The sequence below is a fragment of the Scaptodrosophila lebanonensis genome, unplaced genomic scaffold, assembly GCF_003285725.1.
Source record: "Scaptodrosophila lebanonensis strain 11010-0011.00,11010-0021.00 unplaced genomic scaffold, SlebRS2 tig00000053-arrow-pilon, whole genome shotgun sequence".
NCBI classification, from domain to species: Eukaryota; Metazoa; Arthropoda; class Insecta; order Diptera; family Drosophilidae; genus Scaptodrosophila; species Scaptodrosophila lebanonensis.
This window is the reverse complement of record NW_022060548.1, coordinates 2,682,650-2,698,972: the sequence shown is the minus strand read 5'-3', so window position 1 is coordinate 2,698,972 and position 16,323 is coordinate 2,682,650. Positions and strand designations below refer to the sequence as shown.

The 16,323-nt window shown below is 33.7% G+C and overlaps 1 protein-coding gene across 1 annotated transcript; it reads left to right on the top strand.

The window, feature by feature from the left end:
• The first annotated feature begins 2,187 nt into the window (after window positions 1–2,187).
• On the top strand, window positions 2,188–14,383 carry LOC115624035 (muscle-specific protein 20). Its single transcript, XM_030518613.1, has 3 exons — window positions 2,188–2,285; window positions 12,946–13,266; window positions 13,970–14,383. Exons 1-3 carry the CDS (start codon window positions 2,280–2,282, stop codon window positions 14,150–14,152), a joined length of 510 nt encoding a protein of 169 aa, XP_030374473.1. The 5' UTR covers window positions 2,188–2,279; the 3' UTR covers window positions 14,153–14,383.
• The last annotated feature ends 1,940 nt before the right edge of the window (window positions 14,384–16,323 follow it).

Here is a 16,323-nt window from a genome sequence, read left to right as displayed (position 1 = left end):
TCAAAAGTTCTGCAATCTGAACATTTTACGTAGGTGTCTCTATATTTGAATTAAGCATATATATGTGTGTGTGTTGTTTTTCCACACTTTTCATATTTTTATATGAAATATTTTCACAGCAATCATTCAGCATTTACATACATATAGCTACAGTTCATGGCAAAGTTCATATATCCATTCATTTTGGCTATTTTGATTTGTTTGTTAAATAACTTCGAAATACTTGTATACAAGTATATGTATGCACATAATTTAGATAGAAATAATATATCTAACAAAATAAATATATCAGTCTTGGTTTCTGTGAGCTTTGAATTTTAATTGAACATTTATAAAACGATGCATGCATATTTCATTCAGATTCGATTCATTTGAATTGAAATCAAACATCCAATTATAAAAGGTTCAATTTTCAGAATTCTCGTTCTTATGTTTTTCTAGATTAGTCGCCTGGTAGAAGATTTAATTAAAGTGAACAAATAATCTCTAAATAAATAAGTAATGCTTTATTGTGACGGACACAAGAAGATATTATTATTTGATAAGTGTAGACAATTTTTAACTTATTTATATAAAATATAAATAAAGGAGAAACAAATGAGCCAGTAAATGATTTTATTTTATAAAAAGTTATTATAAGAACTTCTGTTCAATATTAACAGAAACATTTTCACTGCAATTTATAGCTGCAGACAACTAAGTATTAGAAAAACTCATCTGTTAATGAACGCTCTTTAAATGATATGATTTCATGGCAATTTGAATTTCATTTGACTTGCTCTCATTCTGTTTTATTAACAGCTTTATATGCTTTTAAAGACAACAATTTAAATTTATTCGAGAACTTAATTCTCTAGTTTTTTTATGCACTGTTCGTATTCCATGCCACCTCCACTTGGCATTTAGCCCCCTTCCCCTGCTGTCAGCGTCCATCACATTGACCCAAAACAAACAGAACATACATATCATTAAATAGTCAGCTAAGTGCCAAAATTTATGTGTTTCAGGTGTGTGAGGTGAGGCATAACACAGGGGGAGACGTTCTGTTTCTTCTTGTTTGTATAATCGAGAATCTTTTGGTTTTTCTCAATGGCAGCACTTAAACTTGAACTTGATTTGCTTAATGTTTTGCTGCCGAGCGTTAATTTAATCACATTCTGCGCGCTGCACATTCCAATAATTGGGAAACTTTTGTAGCAACTTTCAGGTCAGATTGTTCAGGTAGCTTTTAGTGAAATTGTCTGTGAAAAGTTTGTCGGGCAATTTCCAATTGCGAATTCAATTTAATTTGTGAAATAACCTTCACGTAGAGCAGCAAATTTGTTTGAAATGATGCGTGAAAATATGGAATACTGTGAATATTTTAACAAATAAATTCAAACACATTTGGCAAATGACATTGCGCGTCACTTCTAAAATTAGCCAGCACTGAAATCAAATTTGCATAGCAAGTGTGTAAAATGTAAGCAAATTAATATAAAAATTCGTGTTAATTATGGCAAAATTGTGGAATATTTTAATAGACTTGCAACCAAATTGACGGCACATCTTGCACGCGAGCACACATTTCAAATGTTCGCCCACAAGCCAAAAACTCTACTAGTATAGCTGATACTTTAAAATCTGTTTCAGACAAATTGTTAGTGCTCTATCGTATATGCGAGTAATTGCTGGCCGAATAAATTGAATTTTTTTCGACTATATGCATGTGCTGGTGTCTGTTTTGAAAGGCAAAAGGCTAGCGACCGCACACAAAGCACACTATCAGGCACACTTCTGTCTAAAATTTGTTTCAATTTCCCATTTATTTGCTGCTGCTGTTGCTATTGTTGTTGCGTTTGCTTAGCCATAGTTTTTGTTGTTTCCAATGACGTCACGGACAATTTCCGCCGCTCGCCTCACAATTTATCTATATTTGTCTGCTCGCTGCCAGCGTTGGCTTTATTTTCGGCGATTTTGGCATCCACACCCGCCTATGCCTACAGATATAGTATATGTATATCTCTCTATATTTGTAGGATTGCTGCAGCAGCGTTGTCAGCGCCGACAGCGACGGCGACGGCGACAGCGACAGTAGCGTTAGCGTTGGCGGCAAAAGACTAAACTAAAAACGTTTTCAACATTTTCGTAAATTATCTTTAGGCTCTTAGGAAAAATGGAAAATTGTTTCACCAACTTGCGTCAGTCGGAAAATATATTTCGATCGTTAAAGACGCGTATAAGACGCTTTTTGTGTATTTAATTCTACATTTTTAACATTTTTTAATTCAAAACAAAAAATGGCTGTAAGTGTTAAAATTTTAATGTATGCCAAATTTTATAAGATATTATTTGAAAAAAATAATAAATTCATAAAATTGACTAAATAATATGGGATTAAAAACTCTTAAAAAGCATTTAATTGTGGCTAGATGTGGATTTTAATAAATATTTTAAAAATCGTGGAAATGGAATTAAAAATCCATCAATAAAGATAAATTAATGTTTTAAAAAAACTGCATCCAAAATTGCATTTCAATAGAAAAACCGACTTTCAGCTCAATTTCACTTCTAATTATAAACTTAAACTTAGTTTGTCAATGAAAATTTTAAAACTTAAATGTGTTTGGTCATAATAATAATAATAATACAAAATTCAATAAACTGCAGCCAAGTTCACATTTAAAAGATTTTCTGATGTTAAATTATTATTTTTCTAAAGTTGAAACTCAAGATGTGGACATGCCAGATACATCCATAAAAATTTATGAAATTATTTAGATTAACATTAAAAAGATAAAATTTGATATTACACTGCACACAATTGACTATACCAGTAAATAATAATAATAATAATAATTTAAAGGATACATGAATATTACAACATTTTTATAAGTTCATAGTAAATGCTTCTTAATTGTTTGGGAATGATTTTTAATTCAATTTTTAAAGTAATAGTCATAGGTTTAGGCAATATTCTTCTTTAAGTTATTGAACTCAGAACTTTCAAGCTTATAATATGTACACATATTCAATAATAAGCGAGGACGTGTTAAGACCGTATCCCTCTCACCCCCTCCCTCATAACAGCTCATAGCCAGAACATGCATAATAACAACAAAGTAATTCATTGAAATTATTATTTGCATAAATAAACTGTTGAAAGTCACGTACTAGAAAAAGTACAACAAATTCATGTTCACCATGCATGTGTGTTTCGACGAAAAACCAAAATTAAAAACGAAATGAAAAATGAAAAGTAAAATTTGTTATATATAAATAGAATTCGGGCACTGCGAATTGCAGCCGACCATTTATTAAAATGCAATTGCCTTTTGAAATAATTACGATTCTATTATTATTTATACGGCTATTGATACACATGCATATGGCAATCAAAACACATACACAACTATAAGTATGTATATGGGACACAAAAACACGAGCAGATATTTTTAATTAAATAACCAATTACGAACTGCATAGTGCGCCATTATGTTTAATTATGGAACAGGTTGTTAATGTTGATTGATTTAATTAAAAAATTTCAATTGATTAAATATTTAAAGAGCTAATTGCCAATTGGTATAGAATGTGCGCTGATACCGCAAAGCAAAAACTGTAGTGGAATGAGTAAATAAATAAATAGACGACAGCAGGTAAATAAAGGATAATCTGCAGTGCTTTAGTTATGAAATTAAAATATTCTTTAATATTTAATACAACAAAACTAAGTTGCATAGTATTTATCCCATGAAATGAATTTTGAGAGAGGGAAAGAATAACTTCAAAGAGGCAATTGGTAGTATTATAAATTATTGCTAGTTTAAGCGACTGTTGAATAATATATGAAAGTCTACAAAACTTAATATAAAACTTAATATAATACAAATGTATATTGTTGACGCAGAAAAACACTATATTTACGAGAGCATATGTATTTTACTTGCATATTAGAGTTGGATTTTATTTGTAGAAATTTATATATTTTTGTTAATGCCAGATAAATCATTTAATATTATAAAGACATTTATTGATATTTTAAAACAGTCTTCTAGTCTCCAAACATATTTTTGTAAAAGAATGATGCCGAAAAATTGTCTCATAAGGTTTCTTTAATTCACCAACTCGCACAAACTGTCCATTATATGTGACTTTAAAGTGTACAAAAATATGCCTCATACGCCGCGTATGCAGAGATTTCTGATGGCATTTAAGCGATTTACGAGCCATTTTCTTTTTGTATTTGGTGCTGCCACGCCCACTTCTGGCAGCTGCCACAACATAATTCATCTTCGCTCATATATATAGTATATATATAGTACATACGAGTATATATATCGCCTCTTCACTTTTGCGCTTTGTAAATTAAAATAAAAAATCACTTTGCTGACATTTGGCGCTCCCACACAGATGCACCCGTCTGCCACCCCCCCTTCGCCCAACCGTAGGCTGTAACTGTATGTCATATCATAAATTTTTGCACTGTCAGTGTCGCAGGATTGACAACAGGGAGATGGGCGCCACAGTTGGCAGCCGAACAGGACTCGTCGGCACTTCACAAATGCGTAGAGCGCATTTGGAGGCATACGAATATCACTCACCATTGGGCCTCCTCTTGCATTTGAATATTTCATGCTGGACCCGCCCACAGCGTACCCAGCGAGCGAGCAACAAAAAGCGATATTAATTTTTTATGTCATTGCATGCATAAATTATTTTGCTCTTTTGGTCTGCACTTTATCCCTTTTTTTCGGCCCTCTCATATATTTTTTCATATTAAATCGCACGCTCCCCAGCTATTTCTTCATTTGCTGTGGTCTGTCAACATGGCGACATTTTTAAATGCCAATAATGAGAAATATTCACACATTCACTTTTAACACTTGTAGCTGTCCGTATAATAAGAAATAGCAGGCTGTCACATGAACTATGCGAACTATTTGACCAATGAACTGACAAAATGAGCTGAAAAATAAAAAGAACAGAAAACAGTACGCCACTCATTTAATTTAAATTGTTAGCGAACCAAGTTGATGAATACGAATGTTCCAAAACTACTAAGTATTAGCTAAATCCAATTGTGGGCTTTTCTAGGAGTTGAAGAGAAACAGAAGGGGGATATATTTTACCTTAATCTGTATTCAATAAAATTTAGTATTATGATATATTTTAAGATGTGGACGACTGCTAGTTCCAATATGCTATATGGCTGAAGATTTGTCTTCAAAATGAACACGAATCGCACCAATTGATTGAATGTTTAAATGCTTGAAAAGCCAATCAGATATGCAATTAAAGGCAAACATAGACAGCTAATGTGCATGCTTGGGTCTTTAGCATAGATTCACTCGCTTAATGATTGACAACACCTAGATAGAATGAAGTATACTTTGTATTATAGATTCGCAGCTAGCATAGTTCTATCGATAGTACTTTACAGTAGAGTTTTTGAAACAGAGTCTTGATTTGTTATCAAAGTACGCTTGAAACATTTTGACAAAACGGTACTTAAACCACAGGGTTAATCTGCCATTGACAGCCCTACATAGACTCAAGTTTATCCCTAGTCTTGACGGGTATTTAAGATCACTTTTGTGAACGACTTATTGATCCGCCAGCATACTCGAGACCCCTTTCAATGCAAGCTTTTGTGACATTTTTTTTTTTTATACCCTGTACCCGTAGGGTAAAAAGGGTATATTAGGTTTGTGCAAAGTATGTAACATGCAGAAGGAAACATCTCCGACCCCATAAAGTATATATATTCTGAATCAGCATGACGAGAGAAATCGATCTAGACATGTCCGTCCGTCTGTCCGTCTGTCCGTCCGTCCGTCTGTCCGTCCGTCTGGATGAACGCAAGGATCTCAGAAACTATAAAAGCTAGAATAACCAAAGTTGGCATCCAGCTTCTCCTAGGTCCGAGAAACGAGTTTATTTTATTTTTTGGAATTTTCCCCCCCTTCCCCCGCTACAGAATTTCGTCAATAGCGTCCACATTTCGAATGCTACCTAAACCAAACTTTGCACACATAATTTATTTATAATTATCTACTATTGTTTAAAATTTTATTCAATTCGGTCAATTCTTAGAAAAGTTATTAGCAAAACAAATTATCGCCAGTACAACCCCCCAAACTGCAGAAACAAGTTCGCTCTTCTTCTTCCTCTTTTTGCTTTTTTTGGGCGCATATAACTCAATGACGGAAGTTTACCTGGGTACAGGGTATTACACTGTCGGGCTTGCTCGACTGTAGCGTTCTCTCTTGTTTTATTTGTGGCTTGCTTCTTCCAACCTGTATAACTATGAAGTATTACTTATTGTGGGACAAAATTATGATAATATTTAACTTAAATTTTACTATACTATTTACACTGTTGATATAAATATTTATTCATTTGAATTTCTCATTTAGCTTGTCAAATAAAGTCAAGTATAGTATATACTATTCATTTATTACCAACATGAAATGTTTGCTGAATTGAAATATAATATTTATTCGAGTATGAAATGTTATAACATGTATTTTTTGCAATGTCCGACCTATTAATGATGTTCAAGTTAACCTTTCCAAAAGCAATTTACAACTTTATCAACACATCAAACGCTCGAATGTTCGTTTCTCCCTTGAGAACGAAAAAAACTTTTCCATTTGCAAAATGCGTAAAGAAAAAATTAAAATAGTGAATTTTCATATGCATATATGTATGTAGATATGTGGCTTTATGTATGTAAATCCATTTTTTGTAATACAGTGTCAAAATAAATGGAAAGTTGTTTAATATATATTTTTCATTGTCACTTTCGAAGCGTGGCGTTTCTTGAATATATTTCTCTTCTTTTTTTGCTTAACATTGACACAATTTAATAAATATGTATATGAGTTTATATGTTTCTGTGTCTATTAATTTCAGTTGCGTATTGCAATTTTAATTGAAATACACGCAACAAAAGTTCATGAAAAAGTGCGATGACTTCATCACTTTAAAAATGATTTTTTCGTTTATATGCAACTTTTTGTTCCTATGTTTAAATTGTTTTCTGAATTCGGAATTCAGTGCAGTGCTGGCACAAACAAACTGTTGAGCCAACAATAACAACAACGATATTAACAATAGGGGCAGACGCTATAACAATAGTAGCATAAAGATAATTTGTTGACTTGCGTCTGTTAATTTCTTGGCAGCTTTACAAAACCCATAAACAATAGCGCAAAAGTAGAGCAAAAAATTAAATGCAATTTCATGAAAATAATTAAACATATTTGTTGGTTTTTAGTTGCTTTTTTAATGTGAAAAAGTAAATGCAGTCTAAGCTGAATATTAGTTCATTTAAAAAGACTTCTTGTTAATTTATATTCTTTATATTTATTTATTTCCTTGAGAATAAGCTATCAAGTTCAGTTTATGACTAATCGATATCTATATTCTTCAATATTTTATCAATCTTGAAGCACCGATACCTTGATTTCTTAACAATGTTAGTTATTAAATTAAAAAAAGACTGTTCGACTATTGATTATTTATTGAATCTTTAGACATTTTAAATCGCAGTCACATATAACTGTTCGCTCAACAAATTTGAATTTTATGCATTTTTATAGATTTTATTCTATTCACTTGTCGGTGCAGTTCAGGCCAAGGACACAAGTCCCAGTCTGTCTATCAACCGCACACACACTACCTACTCTGTCAGTCCATCATAACAAAAACGAAGAGTATTACTGCGGCCACTGCTGCTGCTGTTTTGTTTATATAAAAAATGCAAAAACCAAAATATACAATGTTTGATATATAAATGCAAAAGTTTCTCTGCTTCCTCCTCCACTCACCTCAGCTTGTGGCCTTTTCCGTTTTGGTCGTGTGGGCGCATTTTTGGGTTAATGTTGACCATCGGCCGCCAATTGGCAGCCCTCCAAATGACAAATTGAAACAACAACAAAAGGACAACACACACTCAAACACACACCCACACACACAGAAACATATTTCGCGCAAAAAAGTGTAGAAATGAACATTTAGCTTTGCCTTCAAATGAAAATTTTTATTTATGCGCGCGGCCGGAAAAGGCAAACAGCTGAAAAATGGACGGGGGCGAGCATAAAAACAGCGGGTTATTTGAAGGTCACGGCTATCTAGTTGCTCTGTGGCCAAACCGATGCTGGCGGGTGAGGGAGCACCGCACATAAGTGCACAACAAAAAATGGGTTTTGGAACTGAATTTTTACAAAATAAAAATGCTAAATATCAAATAAATTTCTGCTGGGCATTAACATTTTTCATAAGGGACTTAAAGTGTTGGCTGTGTTAGCCAGAATTAGAAAAACATTTGAGTTCTAAATATGAAACCTTGTGCCACGTAAATATTATTGACAACGAACACTTGTCAGAAATTTTCATATACATACATAAGTCTTCCAAATTTAGACGTAATCAAATAAATCAAAATAATCTTAAGATAATCAAAAGCTAAAGTAACCTAGAGGCCTTAAAATAAGAAGTGATAATTGAAAAAAATCGACTTGAAAAACCAATTCAGTGTAAATAGTACATGAATTAAATTCAATAAACAACGAGTATTTAAGTTAAACAAAGGCAATGCATTATATATTCTTCTACTATAGACGAATGAATAACTGCTGCTGCAACAACCACTTCTTATAGCTTCTGCTGATGACTATTGTCTCTCTTTACTTCCTGCTGCCAGCAAAGGAATTCCTCGTTGCTATAGTAGTATATTATTCGATTTGTATACATAAGTATGCCTTGAAATTAATTTCGAATTATGTAAATATGATTAGGTTGGGCTAATGAAATTCCTAATCATACCACAGTTAAATAAAATGATTTTAATGATAGAAAGCCTTCAAGTAAGAGATTAAAACCTAATACAATTAAAGCTTATCAAAGTTTTATTTGAATTAAATCTTACCGCTTTCAAACAAAGCTTCCGAATTTGTGATTTAGCGATTATATATCTATTGCCATTAACAAACCAACCTTAAGTTCAGCATACAAGAGCGATTTTGAATAAACGTGGATTTAAAATTGAAATGAAATATATGTTCGATATTAAATTATATGTGTAATTCGAAAGCTATTTCTAACCTCCAAAGAGTCTTATGGTCGCCCACAACCAATTCTCTCGATATTTCGACAGCAATTCTCTCGATATTTCGACCACATGCCAGCACCAAAGGACATTGTAATACCACACGCTGACTCTCATCCAATATCACTTACTCACACCCTTTAATCACTTACAAATTTCAACAAATTATTTTTTAATGCATGTTAGCAGCTGTGACGACAACAACAACAATCACAACAACAGCAACTTGCAAAATAAAAGCACAACGACGAATCAGATAAACCAATTAATAATGAGAAAAACAGGCGGCGATAGACAGACTGGCAGACAGAAACAGACAGGCAGACTGACAAACAGACATTCACACAAACAGACAAACAACTACACAGACACCAGACATCAGTTATCGCATGAAAGTGGGAATGTTAAGTGAATACCTATCGGCCATGCATAATATGAAATTTTTATTTTTATATTCAATTTACAAAATGGAGAGAAAAAAGACCGTAATGAAATACATAATGAAAGGACAAACTGCGATGAGTGCAATTGCTATGAGTGGGCATGAAAACGAAACCATTTGGGATGTGCTCAACAAATTGATGAACAATTCATTAAAAACCGCGCGGTTCAGTGGGCCCCATTAAAGAATGCAGAGCTGAAACATTGGTTAAAAAATATAAATAAATAATGTACAACAACAAGAAGAATATCAGTGAGCTTCAGGTGCAGCTGCATAAATAAATATGTGCATAAAACAACAATAAAACGTAGCAACAAAGGTGGCAGCAGTAAAATTTTTGCATTGTTTTTAAATAAAAAAATAAAGGTGAAAACCTGTGAAACAAATTTTGTTTCACACAACACAGATACACCCACACTAACACACAAATGTGCAAATTAAATTGTTAAAAATTATATGGTTCGATTTTACCATTATTTTTGTGTTTTCTTTTTTCACGACCAAAACACAGTTTGTATAAATTTTGACATTTTTCGCATGGTTTGGTTTTTGCGGCCATGCGGTAAGTTCTGATTTTTTAACCAAATTTATTTGATTTTAAAATGCAGCCACAAATCAAATGACAGCTTAAAATATATACAAATATATATAAACAAGCGCGTTAACATTGTACAATAAATTAGCATAAAATATACAAAAATATTAATGAGTTCGGCACATTCGATTTTCAATCAATAGCATTGCGTATACGCCCAGTGTAGCATTGTTATTTATATGTTCAATGCAAATACCCCTTGTGGATTTAAATTATATATAAATATTGTGTGAAAAAATGTTGATATCAATTAGTATAACTCGTGAGGTTAATTAGATTCTTTTTAACGTTCAATTAGTGAAGGTAAATGAGAAAAATAATCTTGCTTTACAGAAAGGGGAGTATGAAGAAGCAATTGAGATTGTTACGGGCAATAAATGAATGCATGCATGAGCATTAAAATATAGTAACCTATTACAAATAAGTGAATGAACCAATTTCCTTTACAAAATTTATAATAATTTTTTAATTTAATTTAATTTAATTTAATTTAATTTAATTTAATTTTAATAATTATAGTAATTTAAGAAATGTTTTCTTAATTATATTAACACTGATTTCTAAGTTCTGAATTATTCTAAGAATAAAAAACTAAACTGAAACTCGAATATGTAAAAAGAAAGGACTTATTATTATAGAAAAAAATATTTTATTCTACATTCAAATAATGCACAAGTGCTTCTCCATGCATAATTGATGAACATTTTATAACGAAATAGCCTTTATATATAAGCTTACAAATTTTAAATGAGTTCATATTTCGCTTATTATTACTTATTAAGACTAATGCCAAAGGCATGTGTCTTACAATTAATTTACATCAATATCTTGGTCATTCGTTCAACCATAACCAAATTCAATTAAGCCAATATGGCTCATAAAATTTGTGTCGAGTCGTATTTCTTGGAAGTGGAATTTCATCGTGTCAATTTGGCTTCAGGGGAGAGCTCATAATAAAATCAAATGCCGTCGAAACTGCTTCATTAAGCACCCAACAGGGTTAATTACAACAATGTATATACAGAGCTATATATCAATATCCTGACTTTGACGATCAAACAAACGCCAGAGTTATTACTTCTAGTCAAATTATTCAGTAAACTATGTCCCAACTCCCTCCCTAAAGCAACATGCAAATGAATTAAAGAGCACGAACCAATACGATATCAACAACAACAGCAACAATGCTGGCCAGTTAACGTAAATTTCAATTAAACAGTTAGTGGTTTTCACTGTCAACTGTCACATAAAACGCAACGTTCGTCCCTCCTTCTGACAGTCGCGAGGTCTTTTCATGTGACGCTGCGGTGCCATTAAAATCGAAATTAATTAATTGGAAAATGAATCTATGTATTTTTTTTAATGTATTTTCTCAATTCTTGGTCATGCCGCTGGGCTTAGAGATGGGGGCGTGACGGAATGAAATTAAAAATCAATCAGAGGAAGACCGCTGAGTCCGAAAACGAAATGAAAACCAATTTTATTGCATTCGTTTTGGACTTTAATGTTCTATATTTCCAATCGGTATATATTTATAACATGCGAGAATCGGTGGTGGTGGATACGTCTTGTCTACAGCTGCATATGAATAACAGCTTATAGACTTCTCACGACTAGTACCGACTGCTGATAACTACTCCTTAAGTGGCTGCTCACTTCTGACTGATGATCACGACTTTTCACAACCGGCTGCTTAGAATTACGGTTGATGACTGACTGCTTTCAACGATGGGACTTACAGGTCTTCTGCTGATGTTCCTCTTATTTCGCTAGCCATTCTCCTGTTTGCGTTTTGTACTGTTTCCCTCTTATCTTACACATCCAAAGATATATGCAAATCTATTTACACTTATAAATTGGAATCAAGCTGTCTTTTTCATTTCCAATATGAATTAAAACAGTTTTTTTTATTTAATAATTTCTTGACTTGCCGTCGGATTATCTGCAAACTGAAGACAAAATTTCAACTAAGTACAAAGTTCAGATATTCAGATATTTAATATTAAAAGGTTTTCTTTTGGCATATTTATTTTGAATTAGATTTTGTATAAAATTTGAATAATCAAAGCCACCAAACCAGGTTAAGATCTTACAACCTTTAGAACGAGCCTATACTTCTAATACATATATGTATATCATAAACATTTCTTTAATGTTATCTTTTCAAAAGGGAAAGTTACTGCATTGCAGGTTATTTCGGGATAGTAAACATTTCGAAACTAGTAGATAGGGATTAGAAATGCTCAATTAAAAAAAAAAACGTATTGGTATGAAAAAAGTTGCTTTGAAAGTAAAATTTCCTCGTACAATTTTCCAATAATCAACTAGTCCGCTTGGCCATTCAAGCACATCACCATCTCGTACCACACCCATCGCTAGCACCACCCCCTGTCACTATCACTGATGTTGGGGCTTATAAAATGCTTAAGCATTGTGCGTTTCTCGTTTTTCGTTCCCGTCGCGGCGTTTGATGTGGGTGGCCGGCCATATGGCCGAGCTTAAGCGCTATTTGGCCAAGGGCCCCATTTCACAGGACAGGGGGATTGAGTTGGACGGGTATCATTGTATCCAGCAGCAGCTAGAAAGCTAGACCAGCGTAATTTAATTTGCGGCACGCAAAACAAGTGAAAAACACAAATTAAGCTCCAACTGTTGACCTTTAGTCAGAGGCTGAGAGTTGCTTTTATTTATTTTTAGATTGCGAACAATTCGCTTTTAAAATGTCTGCTCAATTACATCTAATTACAGCATATTGATTCCTCCGCACTTAGTTAATCAATTTGTTTTTTTTTTTTATTTTCTTTATGTTTTCAGCCCCGCAACAAGGAACAGGAACTGGAGGTGCTTACCTGGATATTCGATGTACTGGGCGAGAAAGTTCCCAGCGGCCAGTATGAGGATATCTTGAAGGACGGCATTTGGTTGTGCAAGTTGATCAACAAATTGGCACCCGGTTCGGTGAAGAAAATCCAGGAGCGTGGCACCAATTTCCAACTGATGGAGAACATTCAGCGCTTCCAAGCCGCTGTCAAGAAGTACGGTGTGCCCGAGGAGGAAATTTTCCAAACTGCCGATTTATTTGAGCGTCGCAATATTCCACAAGTGACGCTGTCGCTCTACGCTCTGGGCCGCATCGTAAGTTAATAATTATTTATAGATATTATTTATCATATGTGTAAAAGAATTAAGTTAGTTGTCTGTAGTGTTTCGTTATTCTTAACAGTTCAAATTATTATTTGTTTTAAACAGTTTTATTCCAAACTACTTTCAATGTTGAAATAAGTTTTAGAAGAGAACCAGAAATAAGAAAGACTCTAATTTAGAGTTCAGTATTTTCAGGATTGGGATGTTTCAAATTGATTTGCTCCAAAAGATCTTTATAGGCTATAAACAAAGTCTGTACTTTGCAAAGGAAGAAAATAATGTTTATCGTGTAACCAAGAAATAGATAAGGCTAATATAGCTAAAAATATATATTTTTAATTTAATTTATAAAAAGATAAAGTGCCTCAAATATAATTAATATAATATGTATTTAAATAATGAAGGTAATCGTCATTGTTCTTTTTGCTCTCTATACGAAACAAGTCCTGATTTTCAATGTGATCGAAAAGTTTAAGCTAACTTATAAAAAATGACTTCAATACTGCAATTGATAGAAAAGAGAAAAAAAATGGAAAAGCTTCATTCTATTAGATGGCACTAGGTATTTAAATAAAAACATAAATTTTCTATGATACCTAAACTAAATTACGTTCTTCCTAATTTAGCCCTTCTTTGACATAAGATAAACGTAATCTATAAAATGGATTTTAATAAATAAATTATGTATTTGCAGACACAAAAACATCCCGAATTCAAAGGCCCTACCTTGGGACCGAAAATGTCCGATAAGAACGAGCGCAGCTTCACCGAAGAACAACTGCGTGCTCATGAGGGTCAACTGAACTTGCAGATGGGCTTCAACAAGGGTGCCTCACAGTCGGGTCACGGTGGTTTTGGCAACACGCGTCATATGTAAGGTGACAAATCTGCTTCACCCGCTCACACAAACACGTACACAAACGCACACTTAAACACTTACACAGCTCAACACAGGAAAGAAATGAGTTAAAAACAAACACACGTTTTGATTTAATGTGCTTTCTTTTTCTGTACGTTTTAAGCGCTGCAAAGCATTGCTGGCAGCGCCAGCCACTCTAAATGTAATTTATACGATATGAAGTAAATAAATAAATTAATTTTAATATAATTGTCAAGTTTTTTCGCAAGCGCAAATGTGTTTGGTCTTCGTCTACATTGCCACATTGGATTAGCATTATTTTGTTGTTAATTAAGAAGCAACAGAAGACAGCAACTTCCTCTGGGAGGCTAAGTGTCTCAACCCAACACCGTCCTCTCACCCGACTGACTCACACTCTAATGAAGACATGTCTGCCCACACCCACACACGCACACACCCACACGCATGATGCGACAGGTAAACACAGCTTTTGTTTCTTTGTTACACGTTTTTTTTTCTGCTTGCTTCTTTCTTCGCCTCCTCCTCCTTTTTTCTGTCTACGCCTGCGCCCACTGAGATTAAACAAATTACAATTTCAACGCCTGCACTGACAACGATAAGCATAAGAAATGTCAAGGCCATTTGTAGTATGTGCAAGAAACAGGAACTTAAGGTGGAGAAGTTCTGCATTGTGAGTTGGATTGTGCACGGCAAGAAATAGGGACCATTTATACTTTCTTTCATACGAAACACAACTTTTCATGAGCAGTAATGTGTACATTTCAAAGTAATACCAAAAACTAAACAAATCCTACTCGACAAATCCTAAACCTTATACTTTAATAAAAATGGGGCTGATTTATTTTGAAAGCTCTATCCCTTTTACCCTTTTACTGTCATGAATTTATTATTGAAAACAAATTGTAAGTAAAAAGTTAACTTTATTTACAATTGTTTGAGCTTAAGAAGTCTCAAATGATTCCAATACATTCCCACTCAACAAAATTCGCCTCATAAATCTAAAATAATAAAAGCACAAAGTGTACTAGTTTGGCAAATCGAAGCTGATTTCTCACTGTGTAGCCCTCTGCTGTTTCTGTCAACCTTTTCCAACTCACCCGCACACAATCACACTTTCCCAACCCAATCGTTTATCTTGTGCTTATGCTTTTAAGCAAAATCGGGACACAAAAAGGGAAATGAAACAAAAGAGCGCAGCTAATGAAAACGCCAAGCAAACACTGGCAAAAATAAAAAAAAAAAAAACAAAGCAAAGTCAATGAAAGTTGCACAAAGAAGTACACAAAATGGCGAATGGCGTCTTAAGCTGCTGTTGTCGAAATGGGAATAGGCAGGCGACTGTCATCGTCTCTGAGTGCGAATGTGTGTGCATGAGTGTGTGTGATTGCGATTGCGATTGTGGGCTGGTAGATTTCAATAATCAAGCAGAACGGAAGCGAAATGCCCGGCCAATTGTTAGTGTGCTCGTATGTGTTTGTCTTTGTTTGCAACGATTGCGTTTAATTTCCACTTGTCCAGCGCAAAACCAAAGGAAAAAGCGAGCGCCGATGCTTACGTGTATCCATTAAATGATATGGTCACATTGGCAGACTGTGACAGTTTTGTGTGAGTGTGTATGTGTGTGTGTGTGTGTGTGTGTGTGGGTGTGTGTGTGTAACTGTGTGAGCGCCTTACTCTATTCATTTAATTTTATTTATGTTGACAAGAGCTGTAACAAATACGCACGACTAAACAGACCCACAAATATGCCCTGAAGTTCCTGCAACTAGTACCGACTGCGGCAGTTTAAATAAATCTAGAAACTGAATTATAATTCCAACTATTTAATGCAAACTGCCCTGTTATCGTAAAGAGTATTCCATACGAACGAGAAAATCACTCTTATTCTTATAGAAAGCAATTACCCATTAAATAAAACAGACTGTTATTATTCAGAGTATACGTTAAACATTGCATATTCGATTTTGCTTTCTTCTTGAAGAAATCTCTAAATTACATATCAATCATAAAACATACGGTACAAGTTATAGAGTTTACGAATCCATTTTTTTGCGTGCAACTTTGATATATTTTCAGAGTGATATTTTCTATATACTTGCTCTCAATTTAAACTATTAAAACAACCAATCCCCTTTATTCTTCACATTAATTTTTACAAAACTGCAGCA

Bases quoted from the DNA above. Each gene is read 5' to 3' on its own strand.
- LOC115624035 (XM_030518613.1), top strand. The intron at 13,267-13,969 runs GTAAGTTAATAA...ATGTATTTGCAG, and splicing joins TCTACGCTCTGGGCCGCATC to ACACAAAAACATCCCGAATT.